The sequence below is a fragment of the Epinephelus lanceolatus genome, chromosome 8 (assembly GCF_041903045.1).
Source record: "Epinephelus lanceolatus isolate andai-2023 chromosome 8, ASM4190304v1, whole genome shotgun sequence".
Lineage (NCBI taxonomy): Eukaryota > Metazoa > Chordata > Actinopteri > Perciformes > Serranidae > Epinephelus > Epinephelus lanceolatus.
Genome location: NC_135741.1, coordinates 47231297 through 47257277, shown reverse-complemented (window position 1 = coordinate 47257277; position 25981 = coordinate 47231297). Strand labels below are relative to the sequence as shown.

At 41.4% G+C, this 25981-nt stretch overlaps 1 protein-coding gene across 3 annotated transcripts in view; it reads left to right on the top strand.

Moving 5' to 3' along the window:
- The window catches only part of LOC117257927 (rho guanine nucleotide exchange factor 10-like protein), a 180135-nt gene that overhangs the window by 8741 nt on the left and 145413 nt on the right, over positions 1–25981 (top strand). For all 3 annotated transcript variants that reach the window (XM_078170385.1, XM_078170384.1, XM_033628344.2), the window contains exon 2: positions 17032–17089. In XM_078170385.1, coding sequence (XP_078026511.1) covers positions 17032–17089 — 58 coding nt within the window. The remainder of the gene's footprint in view (positions 1–17031; positions 17090–25981) is intronic.

The following is a 25981-nucleotide window of genomic DNA, read 5'->3' as shown; positions in this document are numbered from 1 at the left end:
TAAAATCACAGTCCCAGCAATGACGGATGTCTTCCACATCATCTACACATATTAAAGCTGAAGCCGAGCACGTTGCTGCGCAAAAAAGGTAACAATTAATAGAAGCGCAAGAGGAAAAGCTGAGGAGAGAAAAGGAGCCGTATGTGCAGCCAAATAAGGATCATCCTGACAACCAAAGTGCTGCAGATAAAATTGATAGTGTCTCTAACATGTCAAGTGTAAAAGCAAGCTCTGTAAAATCACGCTCCCAGCTATCACGGATTTCCTTAGCATCATCTGCATGCATTAAAGCTGAGGCCGAAAAGGCAGCGCTGATAGAGCGAGTTGCTGCATTGAAAAGGAAACATTTAATAGAAGTGCAAGAGGAAAAGCTGAAGAGAGAAAAGGAGCAGTTGGAGCTTGAAACGGTACTGGCAGCAACTAAAGCAAAGCTTTAGGTTTTGGAAATAAATTCATCAAAGTGTGGCTCAAAACATTTGGATGGCATGAACTCTCATTTTGAAAGGAACAGTTCTTGAAGTGTAAGTAAATATTCCCTCATGCTAAGATCTTTGTTCCAGATAAAATGGATGAGAAAGACAATGCTCCTGTTGTGCCTGATCCTGTACCCCAACCACAAGATGTTAAAAGGAAATTTCGGTTTATTTCAACCTGTCTCCTATCGTCCTAAATTTGTTTCAAGTGACTAGTGACATAAAAATAATAGTTAGCATGTTAGCCGTTAGCCTAGATACAGCCGTATCGTCAGACCTGTTAAAACGTAAGTGAACGGGCAACCTTCAAGTGCAAAGTTAGTCCACTAAACAAGCTTTTTTTCCAGAGACCGCCTCATATCGTTAGGATAAATGTCAGAGAACATATAGAAAACAACATGTAAATGTGTTGTCTTAGCTTACCGGTGTGCTGCCATGTTTGTTTACCATCTAGCTCTGCTTTCCAAGGCGCGGCCGAAATATCGCAAGAACAAGCAGCGATCTCATAGCGTGCCTTAAATCTCGCGAGAACAAGCAGCAACAGCTGGAAGGCAGAACCGGACAGTAACCTGAAAAGTTCATTCATTTATTTTATGAAAGATTTATAGAATAATGGCTGACTTTTTGCCAGACTTCGACTTCGTGGAGGAGGAATTTGATTTTGCAGAGTTTGATGATATTTATTTGAGCCAGAATACACTGACGAAGAGCTTCGTGAAATTGAAGAACGGAGGAGGAGGAGAGAGAGAGAGAGAGAGAGAGAGAGAGAGAGAGGAGGAATGGCTGCTGCAAGGCTGTGTAGCTCTGGAGATTGGTGGTGTACCTGTGAATGCTGTGCCCCAGTGCCCACAGAAGAGGAATGCCTCTGTTGCAAGGAATGGGACCGGTTGCAGCCTTATTTTCAAGGTCTGGATGTGACCGAGGACGAGACACCTCCACCTGGAGTAGTATCCAGCTGGGCTTTATCTAGAGCTGGCGAGATATATTTCGGCCGCGCTTTGGAAAGCAGAGCTAGATGGTAAACAAACATGGCAGCACACCGGTAAGGTAAGACAACACGTTTACATGTCGTTTTCTATATGTTCTCTGACATTTATCCTAACGATATGAGGCGGTCTTTGTGGAAAAAAAGCTTGTTTAGTGGACTAACTTTGCACTTGAAGGTTGCCCGTTCACTTATGTTTTAACAGGTCTGACGCTACTATGCGCCCTGGCTGTATCTAGGCTAACGGCTAACATGCTAACTATTATTTCTATGTCACTAGTCACTTGAAACAAATTTAGGACGATAGGAGACAGGTTGAAATAAACCGAAATTTCCCTTTAAGCCTAAGCAAAGGAAAAACAAATGAAAGAAATGATATTACAGATGAATGCTCCAGCTCAAGTGATGTAAACTGTAAATGAAAAACAAATGGGACATGTGCATGCTCAAGCTTTAGCTCTGACTGACAACTCCCAGAATGACATTGTAAACATTATGCAAAGACAAAATGACATCACTGCTCTGCTGGTCCAGCAAAATCTAAGCTCTGTCCTTCCAGCTAGGAATATCCCTGTGTTTGATGAAGACCCTCTTCATTACAGATCTTTCATCAGAACTTTTGAAAATGGAGTTGAGGCTAAGACAGATAATTGGAGTGACTGTTTACACTTCTTGAACAATGCACCAGGGGGTAGCCAAAAGACTTGGTGCACAGTTGTCAACATTTACTTTCAGAACATGGATACCACAGAGCCAAAAGTCTTCTGGTAGAGCACTTTGGAAATGAGCACAAAATTGCATCTGCCTATATAGAAAAGATACACAACTAGACACCTGTTAGAGGTGAGGACATTTAAATTTAACAGAGCAAATGATGCATATGAAAGAACTGAACTTACCATCCAGCATGAGGAGCGTCCTCTTGAAACTTCCTTACAAGTTAAGGGAAAAATGGAGAAATGTTGCTTGTGATCTGCAGGAGCGAAGGGGTACTTCCTCTGCTTAAAGAAGCAGAGGAAAAAGGGAAGCAGCTTTGCCACCAATGTCACTGCAGTAAAGGAAGAAGTCCTAACTCAATATGGCATGATGGCGCCAAAGCATGTTTCTTGTATTGTTTGTTGATTGTGTCTAGTGTGTCCTTGGGACACTTGCCACCTGTAGCTATAGCCGTGAATCACTTCAACGGATTTTTGATGAGGTGTCCGGGCCCTCGTTTGTGATTCCTGAGCTGAGATGTGAGGACTGAGATGTGTTGCTTGTCCTACTCGCCGCCATGGTGGCATGTGTTCCCATCAGAGAGACGCTCACCAGGGAGCCGACACAAGCCAGCGAGGCCGACATGGAAACTGGTGACTCGTTCCATCATCTACCCGGTCACGACAAGAGACGTCACTCACCAGCGCCGGAGACGCCGACATCGGGGCAAGTGAGGTGGGGTGCTTGTCAAACTACGAGAGCGCCCCTCTAAGATCCAGCTGCCCTCTCTCTTTATCTGGCAAACATGCAGTCACTGCCAAACAAAACTGATGAACTGCTGAGCCGAATTCAGACAAAACGGCAGGCCAGAGACTGTTCCACGTTCTGCCTGATGGAGACGTGGCTCGACAGCAATGTGCCGGACTCGGCTATTCAACCTCTGGGCTTCTCCGTATTCTGCTCCGACCAACTGAAAGAAAACACTGGTAAATCAAAGGGAGGAGGTGTGTGTTTTCTTATCAATGGACGCTGGTGCACAGACACTGTCGTTACGGATAAAACCTGTGCAGCCAACCTAGAATGCCTTGTCATTAAATGTTGCCCTTTTCATCTCCCTCGTGAGTTTTCAGCCGTTTTTATGCTGGCTGTTTATATCCACCCTCAGGCTGACGCCTCCTCTGCTTTAAATGAACTGGCTAACCTAATACACAAATATGAAAACTCCCACCCTGATGCTATGATTATTGCAGCACGAGATTTTAATCACTGCCGTCTTAAATCTATTCTTCCTAACTATCACCAGCATGTTAAACACCCCACTTGAGGCAACAAGACTCTAGATCACTGCTACAGCGATATTAAGTCCGCTTATCGGTTCTTTCTGAAACCATTGGTAAATCTGATCATCTTCTTCTCCCCACGTATGTGCAGAGAAATAAATTAATTAAGCCTACTGTTCGCACTATTCAGTGCTGGTGTAAGGATGCTGAAACTCAATTGCAAGGATGTTTTGATGCTACAGACTGGACTGTTTTTAAATCTGATGACCTTGATCAGTACTGTGATGCTGTAACTGGTTATATTCATTTTTGTACTGACCTGTGTATTGAGCGCAAAGTAGTCAAACAGTATTCCAGCCAGAAGCCTTGGATTAATACAGACTTAAACTAAAGGAACGTGCTGCTGCTTTCAAATCTGGGGATGTTACAAGCTGCAAACTGACAAGATATTCTCTGGAGCGGTCCATAAAGGCCGCAAAGCACACCTATAGAGATCGAATTGAGGGTGATTTAAGAGAGAATGACCCCAGACGTATGTGGCAGGGTCTCAGCTCTGTCAGTTCTTATAAACCCAGAGGTCAGGCCACAGCAGCTTCTGACCCTGCACTTCCAAATGACCTTAATCACTTCTACTCCAGGTTTGATGTAGCAAACACAGAGTCTCCTGTTTTTACGCCTCTTAATATTGGTGACCAGCGCAGTCTGCTGGTGACAGAAAATGAGGTTCGCAAGGCTCTGTCCAAGACGAGGATGAGATAAGCCGCTGGTCCAGACAGCATTTCCCCCCGTGTCGCCTGATTATGTTCTAGGCAGCTTTCTTCTGTGCTCACAGACTTGTTTAATCTGTCACTGGAGCGCTGCACTGTTCCACGTAGCTTTAAACAATCTATTATAATTCCAGTTCCTAAAAAGTCACCAGTAACATGCCACAATGACTAGGGTTGGGTACCGAAATTTGGTACTTTTTGTACTTGGTACCAATTCACATCGGTACTACCGAGTACCAATTCACTTAAAATGAATTGGTGCCAAATTTTGGTACCTGAGGTGGAGGCGGAGGGAGAGCGCATGACTCGCACCGCAGACTCAGCAACAATGGCGAAAAAAAAAATGTGCAGACAAAAGTTAACGTGCAGCACTGTTCCTAAATGTTCTCAATAAAATGTTGAAACTGAGAAGTTTAGACTATGGGCCCGAACGAAGCATAGTGCGTCCAAATTCAAACCCGTTCTGCTCTGTGGATTTTCTCCGCGACTGTGCGTCATGGCGAGAAGCCAAGCATATCAGCGGAAACAGCAGAACTGTAGCTTTCCAACAATTGTCGGTAGTCCAATGTTTTCACAGCGAAAAAAAAATTGATAAAGTTACAATAAAATGATGTATAACAGAGCTTTCATACAGCTTTGCACACACATTACTCTTGGATGGATTACTCGTGAACGCAGGGTCGCACAGAAATGCCACGCATATCACATATCACATGAAAGCACAGGAGCGGAGCTTTCCAGTGATACCACACACATCATTGTGCTGTCATCCCATCACGCTATAAATACAGATTAATTGTCTACAAAATAAAAACCTGACGAATTTATTTACAATCCATTATACAGATCTTGTTATCAGTCACTTCATATAGTGAGGAATATCGTATCTTACCACGTCTTAGGCTTGCGTGTGTTTCTCCCTGTCTATCCACATTTGTAGTCCGGCTTTCAAGATGCAAATATCTCCATATTGTCCAGTTGACACTCCATCAAACTTTGTATGACAAGACCAGCCACTTCACCTTTGCGCACCCAGACAACTGCAGCCTAATTATGCATGCTGACAGGGCCGTAGTCACCATATACATTGAGGGGGACATGTGCCCCCCACCAATGCCCAAAATGTTCCCCCAATATATAACTGAAACTGAAAAACAAATATTATCTTGGAGGGCATCATTGCACTTGGTTGACTGTTTTTCTCTTATCTTAGATGTAAATATTGCATGTTTCTTTCAGATAAAACACATGTTTGACTTGTGAATGAGTCAATGGAATTTCTTGCAATAATGAAAAAATACTGGCAATCATGTCCGCCTGGAACAAACCACATGTTTTGGACAGCTGTGAAGTGACAGAATGTCCCACCATCATGGTTCTTATATTGCCAGATTCCAGAGAGTCTCCCCTCTTCATATATGGCAGAATATGTCTTTTTCCAACTTGCTATGCTGAGATACATGTAAAAATGTAAGAATTTAGTAACACGGATTTGTTTTTTTCATTGATATAAAAATTTATATAAAATACAGGCACATAGTAGGACATGAAATGATGGCAAATCTGGTTGGCCCAGATTGTCCTGAAAAAAAAAAACAAGATATAGCATGTGTATGTAGCCTTTATAATGACTGTAATATGAGCTTAAAAGTAAAGGCAGTAAAAATACCCCAAAAAGGCCTAGGGCCCAAAGGGTTAAAAAGTACCGAAATAAGGTACCGTTTGGTACCAATACCGAATTCCAGATACCGGTACCGGTACCGTATCAGTTCAATTATGAATGGTACCCAACCCTAACAATGACTAGACCAATTGCTCTTACCTCAGTGTTTATGAAATGCTTTGAGTGACTTGTTCTTGATTATATTAAACATGAGATTCTGGTCTCTTTAGATCCTCTGCAATTTGCATACAGGAAAAATACCTGTGGAGGATGCTATCTCTGTTGCTCTTGTCCATAAGCTACTGTGTCTTGGTCTGTGTGATGCTGTGTGTGAATGGATTCTTAATTTTCTTACTTGTGGACCTCAGAGAGTGAGAATCGGTGATTGCCTGTCCGACGAACTTGTTTTGAGCACCGGCTCACCTCGAGGCTGCATTCTCAGCCCTCTGTTATTCTCTCTCTGCACATATGACTGTACTGCCTCTAACAATAACAATCTGATTGTGAAGTATGCCAGCGACACTACTGTCATTGGGCAAATAAATTGTAATGACAAGTCATACTACAGAGCTGAGGTTCAAAATTTAGTTACGTGGAGAGAGAAAAACAACCTTATTTGAAATGCCTCCAAAACAAAGGAAATCATAACTGACTTTCGCAGCAAAAGAGTATCCCATCGCCCTCTGACCATAAACGGCACAGAGGTTGAGATGGTGAGTAGCTTTAAATTCCTCGGTGTCACCATCACAGACGACCTTAGCTGGCACCATAACGCAACCATCATTGTTAAAAAAGTCCATGCTACGGCTTTTCTTTCTTTGCAAACTGAAACATTTTACCAAAAACTGTCAGATTTTAACTAACCTGTATCAATGTATTATTGAAAGCATCCTTACCACTTCGTTTACTGTGTGGTTTGGTAACTTAACTGCACAGGACCGTAAATCTTTGAACAGGGTAGTTAATCTGGCTCAAAAAATCATTGGTACCGACCTGCCTGATCTTGACGAGCTTTACAACTCCAGGCTTTTGGCCTGGGCTTCAAAGATTGTTAGCAACGCAAGTCATCCGGCATCTAGTCTTTTTGTTCTTCTCCCTTCTGGCAGACGGTACCATTCCATGAAATGTTCTACCTCTCGGTTCATGAAGAGTTTCTTTCCCTGTGCTGTGCGTAGCTTAAATGCCTGTACGCATTGGTGCAAATGTGAGTATCCATTATTATTATTATTATTTTTGTTGTTATTATTATAGTTTTAAAAGGGTGCCAAACGTGTACTTCTTTATCTTGCACTTTTAGAAGTCTTGTACTTTATCAATGATTTTTAGTGCTAATGTTTGCACTTTTAACTTTTAATTTCTTGTACCTTTTTGGATGATGTGGGCGTATCGCTGGAGGCATTATCCTTGTTATGTACCTACCTGTTTGTATTATTTATTCATTTTAATGTTTGTCTTATGGTCTCTTATGTCTGTGTGAACTCTCGCAATCATTTTCCAATGTGGTATTTCACTGCAAATGGCAAGTAAACTGACTCTGACTATGACAATGACTATGATATACAGGAAACAAGACCAAGTCCTCCTCTACTCAAAACTGACTGTTTTGTTCACAAATTAATTATTCACTGGATCAGTGCTCACAGTTTAAAGTGAAAGTACACTGGGACAAAATGTATGTCATTAATGAAAAAGGAATTTGTTTTGGTTGCCTGAAAGTAGGCCACACAAGCAAAGTCTGCAGGAGTCGTTTGTATTGCAATGTGTGTCACCAAAGGCACCCGGCTGTCCTTCATATAGAGCGTTAGGATAAAGGCACATCCTCAGAACAAGCTAAATAGTCTGTGAGTCCTCCAAGTGTTTAAGCTGCAACGTCTCAGACCTGTGGTCATATTGGGGCCGGTCGTCAATTCCATCTTTTCTATTTGCAGTCAAAGTCAAGAATCAGAGGAGTAACAAAACTGTGCAGACATATGATTTTTTGGATCCTGGGAGTTCAGGAACATTCTCTACAGAGAACCTGACAAGAAAATTTAACTTGGGGGTAAGACGACAAGTATTCTGTTAAGAACAATGGGTCAAAGGAAGATTGTAAATGCTGATGTTCCGTCGGGCCTTGAAGTGTCTGGTATGGATATGAATGATTTCATTGAGTTTCCTGATGTTTTAACTCAAAAGGACATGCCTGTCTCGACACTCAAAATTCCATCGCAAGAGGATGGTGATCAATGGTCTTATCTGAAGGATGTTAAGCTCCATGACACTGATGAAGGTGTTGACCTGTTCATTGAACCTGATGCACCAAATGTGATGGAGCCTTGGGAGCTGATAAACAGCCAGGATGAAGGACCCTACGCAGTCAGAACCAGGGTCGGTTGGGTCATCAATGGTCCACTTCGTGCCGGAAGCAATGGGAATAAGAGTGACTGCTCTGCTGTAACAGCCAACCGAATCTCTGTTGAACACCTTCAAGAAATGCTGGTTAAACAGTTTAACCATGACTTCAATGAGAAATCATCAGAGGAGCAGATTGAAATGTCTAGAGAAGATGTCAAGTTCATGAATGTTGTGAGCAGCACCACAAAATTAACTGGAGGCCATTGTTGCATTGACTTACCTTTCAGACTGGAGAACCCCATCTTGCCGAACAGTCATCATGTTGCAGAACAGCGTCTCCAGAGTCTGGAAAGAAAACTTGACAGGAATGGCTCATTTAAAGTGGCAAAAAGCAAAATTGTTTCACTGCTAGGTTTGCTGTTGTTCACTGCCTGTAGAGCAAAACAAAGTGTGTCATGAGCCACTCCTCCCTCTACCTCTGCTCTCCACCCCACACCCCACTCGCCTCGTCTGTGCCGGCGAGTACCGCAGCATCTCCATGGACTATCACATCCAGACGGTCCCGGTGTTTCTTCTGCAGGCTCCACTTCACTCAGCTGCCCAATAAACCCGCTGCTTCTTCCTACATTAACCTGAATAACAAACCAGGGCTCGGTGCTCCGGTTGGATCCAAACGGAGAGCCGGGGCTAACGTTAGCTGGGAAGCTAGCGGAGGCTAACTGGCTGTGCTGGCAGCTGAGTGAAGTGGAGCCTGAGGAGGAAGCACCGGTTGGCCCCGGTTTCACTACAGGCAGATTCACTTGCCACAGGGGCGAGGAAATAAAACCTAAACAGCCAACTTAGTTTGGCTTAGTTTAGCAGTTAGCGATGTCTTTCACTCACTCTCGGTCTCTGCTGTGTTTAGCTATTTCCCTGCTTTCCTGTTACAGGGCTGCCAACTTTTCAAAAAACCTTGGAGTGAGATTTGGTGGGGCCAACCGAAATTTTGCCACATACACTGCAATTTTTTGTATGGCCCATTCAGCGTTATTACCATACAACAAAACCTTTTTTTTTTATTTTTTTTTTTTTATATACCATTTTCCATACATCAGTAGTTCTCAATGTATTAGCCTAACTCAGAGTGTACCAATTGAACCAACTGACCCAACAGTAAGACACAAGACACAGCATGGCTCAAAATTGTGCATGTTTACTTTGGGATTCTGTATAAAAATATCATCAAACAGTAAACAGATATGCAACATAATGCAATAAACATTTAAATAAAAATGAAAACCCCCAAAAGCTATGTTATTGTGACATTTTTGAACACCCCAAACTACATGCAGCTAATACCAATTTAAATTAAAAAAATAAAATAAAATTAAAGTTTAACCATAATACAAACAATTCCCAAAATAGTATGACTACTGTCAAAGTCCTTAAGATCCGTGTGCTTTGTTGTACTTGCTTGTGGCCTTTTTTGAGGCCTTGATGATTTCAGGGGAGGGCTCCCACATGAAGCAGGGCTCCAGGCCAGCCATCTTTATTGTCATTATTGATGACAGGGTTCCAACACAGTGGGAAAAAAATCTCACATTCCCTTGAAAAATGAGTAAAGGTTGATAATTCATTTTGTCTAAAACAAAATGTACGCACCTACTGTATATGATGCTTGATACATACATAACAAATTATTCTAATTTGTATATACTACTATATATACAATAATTAATATACAATTATAAAGCAGCATAGAGAAATGGTTTTGTATAGATAAAACAGACAAAATTAATTAGGCATCAACCTACAGTATACTTTTACAGCTGCATTGAAACCTCAAAATAATATGTACAAAGCTCTCGAAATGCCTTTAAATGATCTCACAACACACAAAAAACAAATATGCAAACGTTACTTAAAGTTTAAGAGCACAAACACTTACCATACATACCTGAAAAGAGCGGGGGAAAATCGATCTTCTTCTTCTTCTTCTTCTTCTTCTTCTTCTCCTTCTCCTTCTTCTTCTGAGTGCAATCCCAGTGTCAATTGAGCCACAGTGCCACCAACATCCAATGTAGCGGTCGGGAGGTGTATTGCACATTGAAACAGGGACTTTTTTTGTTTTGGCTCAGACGGACACTTCAGCGTGAGAAATCGTGGGTGTGGCGTGAGAGCGTGTGAAGCCAATCAAATGTGTGTGTCTCATGGCCAATGCGTGAGAGTTGGCAGCCCTGCATACCTGTGTGCCGCCGCGGCTCAGCTGTTAAGGTACTTCTGGGCAGTCATAACACCAACAAAGAGGAAATTATTGGACCTGGAGCCGGGCTTCTCGGTCGCCGGTAAACCGTTATATTGCGGTGGCCATAGTGCTCTGTTGTATTCCTGTCTGTGACCCCCGTTCAACCCACAACTGGCAGGACTCGCCTTTTGTTTCTGCTGCTGGTTGAAATGTGTACTCGCACAGCGTGCTGAAAGATTTATTTTGCCCACACAAAACTATTTATAGTCGCAAATGCGAGTGCGGTGATGCACGGAGTAAAATATCGGCACACTGCCGACATTTTACTCCGTCCGTCAACCGCACGCTGTTTGATTGCCTTATCAAAACACGCCGCTATTATTCGGCCTTGCTTTTTACTTATTCCACCAAATATCGAATGTGTGTTTTTTTGCAATATTAGGCCAAATATATTCGGTTATCGAATGTTCGGTGCATCCCTAATTTTCAATTCCAATTACCTAGTTTAGAGAATTATTCAAAGCTATGGTCTGATTTTTAAGTGGCTTGTTATGTAGTTGAGTAACAGTCTGGGAAAGGACATGTCTGGATTTGCTGTAAAGGAATGTAACACGCTCATGTTGCCTCAAGCAAAATGCAGCAAAACACAGCTCTAACCGGTTGTCCTCATGTCCACATTAACACTGGCTTTCTAAACCTTTGCCCTTTATTATACCTGTGTGTCACTGTATGCATACTGTATATGTGAGTAATCTGACTCAGGGGCGTCGCACCCGTGGGGGATGGGGGTGTTTTGACACCCCCACTTTTACAGCAAGATGATTTCATCCCCCCCACATTTTCACCCCACACACATTTTCCAAAGGTAAACCCGTTTGCCCACCCTGGCAGTGCACCAGCATACAAAAATGGAGCGCACCTCACCCCCCCTTTATGCTGCATGAAAAGGCATTGGTCAAATTGAACGGACATTCACCCAATCACAGACTGTTGTCCGCGACCGGCCGCCGGCCCGCGAAATTTGAAGTTACGTCAGTTGAACAATATTGACACACAACAGAGAGAAGAAGGAGGCAGAGATGCCAAAAAGGAAGAGGCAGCAGCAGAAAATTGACTTCTTTTTCAAGTCAAGTTGTCATGTAAGTGAATGCAGAGGAAACCGGCTCTCCGCCGCCCCCTCAAATCAACATCATCTCTCTGTCGGCGGAGACCCTGCTCTCCCCCGCAGCCCGCACTACACCACACAAAGGAACTTAATGGGGAAAATTGTGATCAGAAGCTTACTCTTTTGGCGATCTATGGTGGGCTCAGGACAGTCTTTTCGAGAAAGTTTTCAATCCAGCCGTTAAGTGCAGAGGGTTTTTTTTCTTTCCCAAGAACCTCGTAGCCTAGCCTACAGTAAATCCACCATGATAACTCCGCCATAGTAATTAAATATTACATTTTGTGATTAGAAACGTGTAAATTATGATACCGGACCTCCATTGTGAGGCTTGACCTTTTTTTATAGACGAATTCGGCAATCGATTTGTGTATGCTGCCATCTTGCGGTGGCGCCATTGCTGCGGTGACATATGTCAGTCATCAATTCATTATGCTGTCAGTGTGAACTGACTCTCTACAGTGACAGCATCATGAATAGCTGGATTGATGATGTTAGACAGTGGCCTCCGGTAACTGACGAAGGTATCTTAAATGAGTACCGATATTAATATAGAAATTCATCATTTGTTTGAGCGATAAGCAGGAAAGATTAGAGTAATAGGGAGATAATAGACTGTATCATTAAACACTGTGTAATATAACATTAGCATACGTTACATGTGCTGACGTTAGCAAGCTAGCAGCGTGACATTTAATCATTATGGACAGGCTACGTCACCATCACATCATATTGAAAGTGATCAATATTGATCACTTTCAATATGATGTGATGGTCGTCTAAAAGGCGGTGTTAAATTTGCCCGACCCATCCGGAGCTCAGGTAATTTTGACCCTCAGTCAGAGACCTGTAATTGCCGTTTTTCTGGTCATCGGAGGCCAGGCGATCAATAAAATATTCTTGAATACCTAAAACAAAACACAAACACATGTTGTTGTTGTTGTTTTTAGTCACGTAGCCTGTCCATAATGATTAAATGTCACGCTGCTAGCTTGCTAACGTCAGCACGCGTAACGTATGCTAACATTATATTACACAGTGTTTAATGATACAGTCTATTATCTCCCTATTACTCTAATCTTTCCTGCTTATCGCTCAAACAAATGATTAATTTCTAAATTAATATCGGTACTCATTTAAAATACCTTCATCAGTTACCGGAGGCCACTGTCTAACATCATCAATCCAGCTATTCATGATGCTGTCACTGTAGAGAGTCAGTTCACAATGACAGCATAATGAATTGACGACTGACACATGTCACCGCAGCAATGGCGCCGCCGCAAGATGGCGGCATACACAAATCGCTCGCCGAATTCGTCTATAAACAGTCTATGGGCTTGACGTAAACAATGACGACTTCTGGTCAGTCTCTTGACCAATCAGATGCTACTATTTCTTCTTCTTTTGTTTTTTGACGGTAGCATCCAATCAGGAGCAGCCAAAGATCAACTTGAGGCAAGATAGTTTTCTGCCAGAATTGAAAAGAAAGGAATAGCCTAATAATCCTCCATGATAAAATAAAGATAAATTGATAACTGTTGATATGTGTGTTTTTTAAAAATAAAATTCTGTGAAATTCAATTCCCGGTTAATTTTTTAAAAAAATTTCTTTTGTTTTTGTAGTCATATAACTTTTAATCCATTCATGTGACATCATTAAATGATGTCACATGAATGAATATGTATGCTGAAATTTTCAGCATACATATTCTGATTTTCCAGGTTGTCCTGAAAAAGAAAGATATTCATTACTTGACTGTACTTGAAAGGGTTGAGATTACACATATTGTACATTAATACAAAGAGAGATTATATGAGACCACTTATTAGTTTTGTAAATATTGGCTATAGTAAGAAATGTGATTGTTAGGTTCAAATTAATTTGATAATTTGGCCATCTAATAAAGATAAATGTTATGTCGTTGGTTGTTAAAACCAGGAACAGGTCACCGCACTCACGACCAAGCCAAGGTGCCAGAAAACCACGTGTGAAATAGTGTGAAAAAGAGGATCTGCACACTTGGATCAACGCAAGTAGTAATTCACCAAGCTTTCGGTCCGAGGACCTTCGTCAGGGTAACAGTCTGCACCTGAGAACAAAGAACAGTCTTATGTGGTTGATCAAGGCGGTCAGCGACACCTGTGCTGTGCCACTCCTGCTTAGATGGGAGATGCAGTTCAAAAGCAGGGTGTGTAGTCCTCTCTGCACAGCAATAGATTTCGAGTACAGGAAACACTCCACAAGAACCATGCGCAGATAACAACTAGACAATAGAGAAAAAACAGAGAAAAAAAATATATACATGTATACACAGTATAACAAATAGAAGATTGAATCTATGCATACCCCTAAATAAAGGGTTGGGAGTGGAGTGTTTCCTGTACTCGAAATCTATTGCTGTGCAGAGAGGACTACACACTCTGCTTTTGAACTACATCTCCCATCTAAGCGGGAGTGGCACAGCACAGGTGTTGCTGATCGCCTTGATCAACCACATAAGACTGTTCTTTTTCTCAGGTGCAGACTGTTACCCTGACGAAGGTCCTCAGACCAAAAGCTTAGGCTTTATGCCCAGCTCCACTACTTCCTGAACTTAAACCAGCTCCTTTATTTCCTGTCTTACATTATTGGACAAACTGATTAATCCAGGTGTGTCTGAGCATTGTTGTGATGAGTACTGAGGTCAGACACGCCTGGATTAATCAGTTTGTCCAATAATGTAAGACAGGAAATAAAGGAGCTGATTTAAGTTCAGGAAATAGTGGAGCTGTGCATAAAGCCTAAGATACTTGCATTGATCCAAGTGTGCAGATCCTCTTTTTCACACTGTGTTGTTGGTTGTTAAAAATCTAGATGAAGGATGTTTTATTTTATTTTGTTTTAATTGCAAAGAAGATATTAAAATCTTAAATGAAAGATTAGTTAAAACAGTAAGAGCAATAAAATATATGTAAATGTAAAGTAATGTAAATTTCAATGCCATGGTTCTGTCTTATTATAATTATTGCATGCCATGCTGGTCTCAGGCAAGTACATCTGTCTTGAAACCCATCAGGACAAACAAGCCCTGAAAATCTTAGACAGAAAATCACGACAGTATCACCACTGTGAAATACTTAACAAATATATAATGCTTAGCTTTGATAATTTAATGTTGTATTCTGATGTCCGTTTAGTACACAAAATAATCCATAATGTTGCCCCTCCCCCAATGAAAAGTTTTGTCAAACTCCGTTCTGAACACACCATCAGAGCCTCAAGATCTGTCTCAAGTGGAAATTGTAACATCCCTGTGGTGCTCATGTGCCACCCCTGGAACACCCCCACATTTAAAATCACTGCTCCACCCCTGATCTGACTTCCAAAGTCATGAAATCCTTTACAAGTTTGTCATGGTGTACATCACATTATTTGTATTTGATCATTTAAGCACTACCTATTTTGCATTTCTCTGTGTGTTTATTCAGGTATGCATGATCACGGGTATGTCATTTGAATGTTTGCTTTGAATGCTGCTTTTCAGACATCCTTTGTAATACTGTTTTTTTGTCTTGGTAATTTTCTCTGTAAGGTAATTCTTCAGATTCATAAGTTCATTTGAATGTAAACTTGTAGACTTGGGTATTTTCTCTGAAATGCAGACACAATTTTCACACTAGTATTTGTTTTGAATGCATTATTTTAAAATAGTTCTCCACCAATACAGCATTGTGCTCCTAAAACATTGTGGAACTCACAATGGACCTCTTTCTTTTTTTTAAAAAAAGGATCAAAGTCCAACCCTAATGTAGCTGCTAGCTCAGTTAGCAGGGTGCCCTGCTGTGGTGAACTGTGATAATGTTAATGCTAAATTTTGATAGCGACAACCGTTTTTTTGTGCTGTAGGCGCCTGGCGTTTTTGCCGGAGTGTTCTGAGCTCCTGGAGTTGAATAAACTTCAACTTCAACTCATCATCTCAGCTTTTTTCCCATTTTCCCATTGGATGATTTGAGAGGCAAGCTTTCTGCAGTGGTCACGACAACAAATATACAGTTGGTAAACAATGGAGGAGAAACAGGCTGTGCTCAGTCACTCAGCAGGACCAGTGGACTCCCTGTAGTTAGTATTCAGTTAGTATTTAGTATTTTTTTCTAGGCCCGACAATAGACAGTAGGCTGTCATAGAGGCAAAGCTCCTAGACCAACTGAGGCCTGTACAGGATTTGAAATTAGCAAGATATAACTTTGGGATTTTCTCAGGGTTTTTAGTACTATGAAGCTGGTTCTCTTTTTATTGGGATAAATCACTGTGGTAACGAGTGACAGGTAAAAAAGAGGTCCCCATATGCTATAAAAGGTCAGTAAAATCATTTAATTCTTCCAAGGCTCTATTTCCACTAGTTTTAAAACAGAGCTTCTAACAAATAGAGAGATCATTTACATAATACACATATGATTTTAGCACTATTTGAAATTATGCAAAGGTTTTTTTAGTCAGCAGTGATAGTGTGGCTACTTTTACACTCTGATTCCTTCACTGCAGCTCAAAATAATGAGACACCTAGATAATGAGAACTAGGATAAAACAGGTATTATTTTGTTAGTAAAATAATCTACACACTGTGAATTGGCTCCGGTTACTATAAATGCCACATTTCAGTCAGATAGCCCTTATTAGTCCTGAACTATTTTTCCACTTTTTACTGTTTTTTTTTTTTACCACGAACAGTCTGGCATCACTCTAAGGGGTTTTATGTGAAATATTCAGAGCAGATACAACTACACTAACTAACTAAATACTCATGTCACATAGGCCCATAGCTCAGTGATACCTAGACATAATTTAAGTCTTGGATGACGGTGAATTTTTGGATAGTGTTTTCAATGTTTTAGATTTACCGTTTTAAGATTACAGATTGTCTTTTACATCCCACACCACCAACGTTGTGGTCGCAGACATTTTTGCTACCGTGTCAAGCCAGATAATGAAAAGATAAGCTGAATTGGCTTCATATACAGGCCTCTGGTGGTACTCCCCGTGATCCACCCTCTTTTTTAGCGTCTCATGTACCCACACAGATCTCCTTTTCCCTGCTGACAGCCTCTCACCCTCAACCAGAGCTACAGCAAGTACCCTCTGCCTGTCCATTTTAGGAACTAGATACTGTCAAAGATAAAAAATAAGTAAAGTCGGTGCGGTGCGCCTCGTGTTTTGCAACCTGCAAAATGCTTTCTGTGTGATCGGGGCCTAAAGTTGTCAGCCACACCCTTAATTATGCATAAAACCTTTAATAACATTTACATGGCTGAGTTACATTTGGACCACAGCTGGGCACACTACTGTGTGTGTGAGACTATGTTCAGTTGCAGTTGTGTTTATCTAAGGCTAAACTGTTTTAACAAGTGACAACTGTTCTCTCTGAATGATTGACCTGTCTTTAATTAGGTGATGTGTGCGTTCACAGGAGCTGATGTTGTCATTGAGAATGACCTCTCCACATCCACTTCTCTGTCATCCCTTGGGTGAGTCATTCAGCCATGATAGAAATGTCCACTCTCATTTAAATGGATGTGCTTGAGATGTGAGCAGTGGCAATGGTGTAGATACACTGGACCTGTCAACGGATCCTATTTATTTGCTATGGAAAAAAGAAGATCTGGTTGTGTGTTGCATGATGAATACAGTGTGGCGAGTTGACTGACCATTCGCTATTTCATAATTTGCATAATCATGACTCGACCTCAACTTTATGCAAATGAGATGCGTCCATCGCTGCAAACTCTCAAACTAGGCAAGCCTGATCAAATATAAATGAAGAATCTGTTTTTGCATTGCCTATTTCTCACCTCAAATGTTTCAGAAACATATTTTAGTGTACTGTTTATCTGTAAAATGTGAAAGTTGTACCTGGCACATTTTTCCATTTGTTTGCATTTTCATCAATAAAATGCTGTCAGTTTGGATGGGCTGTTAGACTTAAAATGATGGTATGGGTTTCCCATAATGCAGCCCAACAGTGTCATTAGCCTCTCTCTGCCTGGTAAATGCTAGGGGTGGGAATCATCAGAGGCTCCACAACACGATATTTTCACAATACTTAAGTCACAATACAATATGTGTTGCGATATGCTAAATATTGTGATAAAATACATTGCAATATATTGCGATTTATCACCTTTTTTCAACTGTAAATTATGTCTCAGTACCAAAACTTTGTCAACATCTGTTTTATCTAATAAGAGAAAGTTTTCAGTCTGTTCATCTCACTTTAGCCATTTTTTTGCAGCAAAATGTATCTAGTGGACTGAAAAAGCAATTTTCAATTTTGCAATCGATTATATTATTCAACACTGCTCAAAAAAAATAAAGGGAACACTTAAATCACACATCCCAGATCTTGATGAATGGAATATTCCAGATGAAAATCCGGCTCCTGGACAGCCTGTGGTGCAATGTGGCGGCGGTGGATGCTACAATACATGATGTCCCATAGGTGCTCGATTGGATTCAGGTCTGGGGAACGGGCGGGCCAGTCAATAGCATCAATGCCTTTGTCATCCCGGAACTGCTAACAAACTCCAGCCACATGAGGTCTAGCATTGTCTTGCATTAGGAGGAACCCAGGGCCAACCGCGCCAGCATATGGTCTTACAATGGGTCTGAGGATCTCATCTCGGTACCTAATGGCAGTCAGGCTACCTCTGGCGAGCACATGGAGGGCTGTGCGGCCCCCCAAAGAAATGCCACTCCACACCATTACTGACCCACTGCCAAACCGGTCATGCTGGAGGATGTTGCAGGCAGCAGAACGTTCTCCGCGGCGTCTCCAGACTCTGTCACATCTGACACATGTGCTCAGTGTGAATCTGCTCTCATCTGTGAGTGGCGAATCTGCCAATTTTGGTGTTCTTTTGCAAATGTCAGTTGGGCTGTATGGTGCCGGGCTGTGAGCACAGGCCCCACTTGTGGACATCGGGCCCTCATGCCATGTATCTCCTCCATGCTCTTGACACTGTGCTGGGAGACACAGCCAACATTCTGGCCACTGCGCGTATGAATGTGCCATCCTGGAGTAGCTGCACTGCCTGAGCAACGTCTGTGGGCTGCAGATACCGCCTCATTATACCACGAGTGGTGAGGGCACTGGAAAAATGCAAAACTAGCCTCAACCAGAAAGGACGCAGAGAGGGAAATGGTCTGTGGCCACCACCTGCAAAACTATTCCTTAATAGGGGTTGTCTTGGTAATTGCCTCTCCTTGCCACCTGTTGTCTGTCCAATTTGCACAACAGCAGGTGAAATTGATTCACAATCAGTATTGCTTCCTAACTGGACAGGTTGATATCCCATGAGTTTGACTGACTTTGAGTTACACTGTGATGATTATGTGTTCCCTTTATTTTTTCGAGTGAGTAGGGTAGCTAAAGTTATTTGTTTTTATAATATTAACAATTTATATAATAAAATATTGATACCTGGCAATGTGTGACAATACAATATTGCCACACAAAAATATTGCGATACTGTGCTGTATCAGTGTTTCCCATCACCCCTAGTAAATGCCTATGCTTCTCAAAACCCATGGCCACACTTTGTAACACAGGGCTTGTGTTTTCTAAATGTCATTTTCTCTCTGACTTTGTTAGAAATTTAAATTAAATTAAATGTATAAGTCTCAAGTCAAAGCAGAGATGAAGAATGCATCAGGGTTATTATTATGAGCTACAGAAATACAGATGATTTTCTACAACTGCTTTCATATTCTGAATGTGAAAAATTGTTTTCATACATGAAATCCCCTTTCATATTAGAAAGATTCTCAAAAGAACTCAACTTACTTTATTTCACAACTCACTATTTTGTAATGGCACTTCCTAGGCAGTGACAACCTGCAACAAGGGACAGAAATGTTCAAAGAAAAACTGAAAAACAGAAACTGTCAAGTCTGTCAAGTGCAGCCAGACTCAGGGAATCGCTTGAAGGTGAGGCCTGACTCATTAATCCCCTGCTGTTTTGGGGAAAAGGCCCACTAGCCTAGTTACCTGCTGTGTAAGAAGGAGCAAGCCTCTGCAGGCCATATGCTTCTAAGACAACCTTGACACAAATCTGCCAGTCAGTCACAGCAGCAGCAGCAGCCGCAGCAGGAGCAGCCAGGAGGATTGGCCCAGTGAACTCTTGATGCATCCCAGTGAGGCAGAGTGCTATAAATACACTGCAGTCTAGGAGCGGAAACTGTAGATATTAAAGTACAAAACTGAAATTCTCAACATGGTAAGGATGTGTGTGTGTGTGTGTATTCGTGTGTGTGTGTGTGTGTGTGTGTGTGTGTGTGTGTTTTATTGCCGACCAGAATATCTACAAGTCAGTTTATTGCACATGGCCAGACCTCCAGGGTAGAAATTTGCCCCTGGGCCTCTACTGACCCCTGCTGTCCCACACTCTGCAGTGTGTACAGTCTCTCTATGCTGGAACATAGGTAACTTTGCTCCCGGTTACTTGTGTGAAAATGGATTAATCACAAATGATTTAAGGGCATGTGATGTGAAGGACAGGCACATTCTTCAAGACAGGGCCTCAAAGGCTTTAAGGGTTCACCTTAAAGGGATAGTTCAGATTTTTTGAAGTGGAACTGTATGGGGTACTTAGACAGTATGGATACATATATACAGTAGATGTCAGTCAGCATGCACCCAGTTTAGAGGAGCAAGCTAGAGTCTGACATAGAGGCTAAACAACATACTGCTGTGGAGGGCTTAGCAACAAAACGTATTTAAACACCTAAAACAATCAATATCAGTGTAAGAGTATGCTGTATTTAGCAGAGGTGGTAATTCACACATGCGCAAGTCAAAAGTAAGTCTCAAGTCATAACCTTTAAAGGGATAGTTCAACATTTTGGCAAATTCGCTTATTGCCGTAATCCCTATAGTCATATGAGTAGGTACATTACCTTTAATTGTCAGTGCGTGCTGTTCTGAGATCGGTGGAGCAGAGCTGCCAGCTGAAATGGAGGTGAATGGTACAGCCCCCTCTCTCCCTCAAAACTAATCAAATACACCATCAAATGACTCCAAAACGCTCTAGTGGAAAACACACGGCTTGCGCATTCCCCACGCTATGAAATAATAATGTAATGTTACGAGACAGAGTTGTTTTGAAGCCAAATGCACAGCCAGAACTACATTCCAGACATACAGTACTTGCTGGGCGGAGTGATTTCAAACAGCGTATATTTAGCGCATTTACTCCCGTCATCAAAACAACAAGTTTGTTGAGAAGAAGCCAGAATATACAGAGGAAGAGTTACAGGTTTTGGAAGAAGAGAGAGCAAGAAGAGAGGTTGAGGCTGCCGAGCAACCAGGGGCTGAGACCCAGAGCCGGTGGTGTAAATGTGGGGCTTACTGGCCACTTTATTAGGTACACCTATGCAATATAAGTATAGAGTATGCCTCAAAATAATCACCGGAACAGGGGGAGAACATGCTAACTCCACACTCATAAATCACCACAACTCCTGAGGGAACAACAACATAAAATAGCAGTCTGTTTATTCCCAACAATGACAAGTAATGCCAGTCACTTCACTATATGCTCTGGGCAAGCACTTATCCATAACATAACCACAACAACATATTTAGCTGAGCACAATTACACAACGATCACTTACCACGTCTGCTCGTTTTGTGATGCCGACAGATGGTATGACAGTATCTTTGAAGAAAAGCGTTTGAACCATTCCTGAGCTTCTGCGCTCCATCCTTTCACTGTAGTCCTCGTAAACAAACATTTTATGGATCGTTTCCACAGGCGTGTTGGGATCGATGTCCAGCACAAATTGTTTCATCCTGTTTGTATACGGCACTGTGCTCCACGTTTTCGGCTTGTTACCGCAGCCTTTTACAATACATGTGTAAACCATGATTTACAACAGCACTCTGTAAACTTTTCTCAAACTTTCTGCTGCGTTGAGCTGACGATACTGCAAATGCAAGGCTGCAAGCAATAACTACGGCACTGTCTCAGGTACGAACTGTGTCACTCCGCCCAGTGGTTTACTGAAGAAAGTAGTTCCGAGTATTTGCTTCATGTGTCGTAATGTTACTTAATTATACATTATTATTTCATAGCGTGGGGAATGTACAAGCCGTGTGTTTTCCACTAGAGCGTTTTGGAGTCATTTGATGGTGTAGTTGATTAGTTTTGAGGGAGAGAGGGGGCTGTACCATTTACTTTCATTTCAGCTGGCAGCTCTGTCCCACCGATCTAAAAACAGCAGGCACTGACATTTAAAGGTAATGTACCTACTCATGTGACTATAGGGATTACGACAATAGGCGAATTTGCCAAAATGTTGAACTATCCCTTTAAGTCTCAAGCAAGTCACTGTGGTGAAAATCAAGCAAGTTGAGTTGAGTCCTTGCTTTAAAGGGATAGTTCGGGTTTTTGGACATGAAGCTGTGTGAAACGCTGACCATCTGTAGCTCTGATGTGACGGTGTCACTACTGTCAACGAGCCTCCTGCTCTGAGAAATCGCCCGTAGCTTACCGGAGAAAAGTAGTTCTGAAGATATAAGGGGGACACGTAACCAAAAGGTTTTAAGCTACAAAAAAGTATGCATGTGTTTTGTGAGACTATTTCAATAATTTTAAAACATCCCCGCATTACGTCAGACCTTGCTATCAATTGGGACTATTTTCTGGCCAGTATCACTCCGCCGTACAGCACGCCAACAGAAATCAATTGGGACCGTGCCATGCAAACTTTATCAGCTGTTTACAACAGAGAACCAGTATTATTAGTGAGGAGAACTATGTCAGACTATGAAAGCGACGATGATTTGCACTTTAGCCCATTGCCAAGGGGTTATCTTTATGAACTGGAGTTCATTGATGAGGAACTTCTTCAGATGGAAAATGATCGGGCAGAGAGAGAGGAGAGAGAAATAACGGAGCAAGCAGAAGAGGGACCCATGGGAGCAGAAAGGAGAGAGAGACTGAATGCCATTTGGTGGTGCAGTTGTCAAAAGTGCCAGCCGATGCCAACAGAGTTAGAGAGCTACTGCTGCCGCAAGTGGGAACTAGCCGCACGACAGATGCAAGAACTCACCAACCCAGAGGAAACAAGCACATCTTCAGCCTGCATCACCAGTCACCAGGACTTCCCCGCAATAATCAATTCTGGCGTGTTGCGGACTTTTTCAGCCTTCCCAAAATAAATTGGAGTAAGCATCCCAAGCCAGCTGGACCTGATGGCCAGCTGTCTGTAAAGTAAGTGTTTGGTTATATCTTGTACATGTAATGATTATTTAATTCATTAGCAGTTGTGTGTATTTGTGGTATCTCTGTTGGCCTACTTAGTGATGTTTACTTGACTTGATGATTGTTTTCATATAGCCTATAGATCTATAATAGCCTTACACCTTTGTCATGTTACTTTACTGTAGGCTACATCCTAATACTTCATAATTTCACTTACCATTCTGTCAATAAAAGGAATATAAGCTACTTCAATAAGTGTGCCTAAAGCATCATGATACCAGGCTAATAAAAATGGGCCACATGACATCAACTAGTCAACCATATATCTTGTTTAGCAATATACAGGCCTACACCCATAACCACTGTATTTTGTATTTCTCTGTTTCAGACAATACAGGCTGGTTGGCTACCGGATGGTGCTTGAATCGGCCCTCAACGGAGAACAGCTGGGCAAAGGGGATAGGCATGTTCTTCCCTCATGTGTGGTGAACATGATAAGACAAACATACCTATCAACAAATGGACAATATGTTGGCTTCAAGGAGTCTGAGGAGTCACTCTGTCTTTTTTAGAAACTTTTGTATGTTTATAAAACTTTATTTTCAACAGTTGTGTTTTCAACAGAAAATAAATCACCAAAATACTTATTATATTTGTTACAAATAAATACTCTGTGATAAAAACAACATGTGATAAATAAATAAATACAAATAAACACAACGTGTGATGCAATTACTGGGGAAAAAAAAAAAATCCTATCTCAGTCAGCATTCAATTGGACAACTACTGTAACAAACTAGAACTAAAGTGATAAGGTGTTATAAAAAAAATAAAAAATAAACAAAAATTCTGTATGGTTGTAATACAAGTAATAAAACCTGGTGACCACACCTCAAACAGTGATGCTTTTGTACCTAAGCTAAGTAGAGTTGAGTTGAGGTGATATGCTGTACTCCACTGTGGCTCTAGAAACGTGATAGATGTTTTTCTACCACATCTGCTTTGTTGGGCTTTGGAACTGGAGCTATATTAGCTGGTATGTTGACTGCCTGATGGACGTGGAAGTGCTTATCGGCAAGCTTGACCTTCTTCTCAAGTTCCCGTTGAATCACACGATGCACTAAGTCTTTACGGAAATCTTGACTCGTTGGCTGATAGATCTTCCTTGCGACCCATTGATTTGACAGCCTGGAATGAAACACGTTGTACTTTGCTTTTCCTAGGGGAGTAATGATAATGAATCACATATTAGTAGACTGGCACCTATCCAAAATGATAAAACAGTAGTTCTTATCTAAATCCACTGAATAATCAAAAACATGTCGGTGTAATTATGTGAAAATGTGACTTTATGGTGCACATAACGATATAGCAGACCATGTAATGTTCTCTTTTTGCCTCATCTTTCATGCTTACCAGAGAGAGTAGTAGACTGCTGACGGCCAACGTTGTGGTTGTGGTCAAGGATACTCAGCTGGGTTCGTGCCAACATGGTTGGATATTTGAAGCGGCTCCTCTTCTCAGCATATTTCAACATGGAACTGTGGAAAACCTCAAGATCACCTGAAACAACAGATTAGATTCAGACATTTCTCCCTATTTTTTCATAACAGTCTAACACCATGACATTTTAGAAGTGTGGATGAAAGAAATAATTTGATTTGTTAAAAATTTGCAAATACAATGTCGGCACAGACTGGTCAAAGCATCTTATAGTTTTATATCATTGAAGAGCTGAAAGAGTGTCTAATAAAAGCTATCAAGCATGGTCCACCTAATAGTGATAAGATTATTCCAACTCACCAGTGTGTTTGAATAGGGTTATTTGACCCAGGTCTCTCAAAAGGTTTTTATCGAGTACGATGGCCTTGAGAGCGCTGTATGCAGCACTGCCCTGCTGTTGCTTGTTGGTGAGCTCCTCATGTAGACGTGTACTCTTCTCCATCCTCCTCCCAACGGTGGATGCCACAGACATGATAGAGGGTAGAGGTCCACAGTCTTCTCAGTTCCTTGAGTTAGATTTTTTTTTTTAAAACTTTAGTTTACAAATATAAAAATATAAGTGGATTCTAATAAGAAATTGTCTCATGGCTTCCTTTGCTATGCACCATGGTTCCATACTATATCTCATTGGACATGGTTTACACGACAATCAACTGTGATTAGTTTACCCTTAGATTTTTCGGACAAATTTATCTAGGATTGAATAAAATGAATATCCGAGGAACCATGTTTTTTTCCCCCACTTTTACATACATTATTTGATTATATTGCTTTTACTGTCATTTTTTGTCATCTACAGTATGCAATTGGAAATCAAGTGGGGCCTACTCACAGTGTATTTGTCAAGTAATAAAAGGGTCTAATTGATAAAGTAATCATTACCTTTTCATCACCACCACAAGAGCTGCAGGACCACCACAAGTGATTGCCCACAGACTTGATCCATGGCTGCAGTTCACGACTGTCTTTCTTTTTGGCTGCTGCAGTTGCCTTCTTTTTCACACCTAAATAATGCAACAACAATAAAAAGGGATAGCAAACCATAAGAAAAGCCCAAACAATAGTTATTTTATAAAGAAACGTACAGCCTGAATTATAAAATTTGGATTTCAGTTTTCATAAACAAAATACTATGTTTGATTTCACACGTAATAACTTACAATAACTATTACCTTTTGCCACATGCCATGGGTCGAACTGATGTTTTATCTCAGGGTAGGACTCCCTCATCGGCGTCCTTATTGATGGGTGACTGTGGTGACAACGCCAACACCAACTCCAGATTGCAGCAGACGATCCAGGCCCCTCTGGAAACTGACTTTCTCCATCGCTGGTGAACTTGTGGTTTCAGTGACCTGTTGTATTTTAGAAAAATGAATGATGAAATCATAAAGTAGCACTGTACACGTCAACAAAATCAGCTGGCTTTTGTCTGATATCTGCCAAAATCAGACATGATGATTTTCTTGGTCGAGTCATCTATGAAGCTATATGTAGTGTACTTCGCAGAGTAACCTGGGGAGTCTGATGAAATCAAAAAAAAGGAATAAGACAATATGAAAAAAAAAAAAAACCCTGGCGTGTTATCGGCACAGATTTACCAATTCTAAATAGATTCATGTGGTACAGAATCTTTTACACACAAGAATGCAA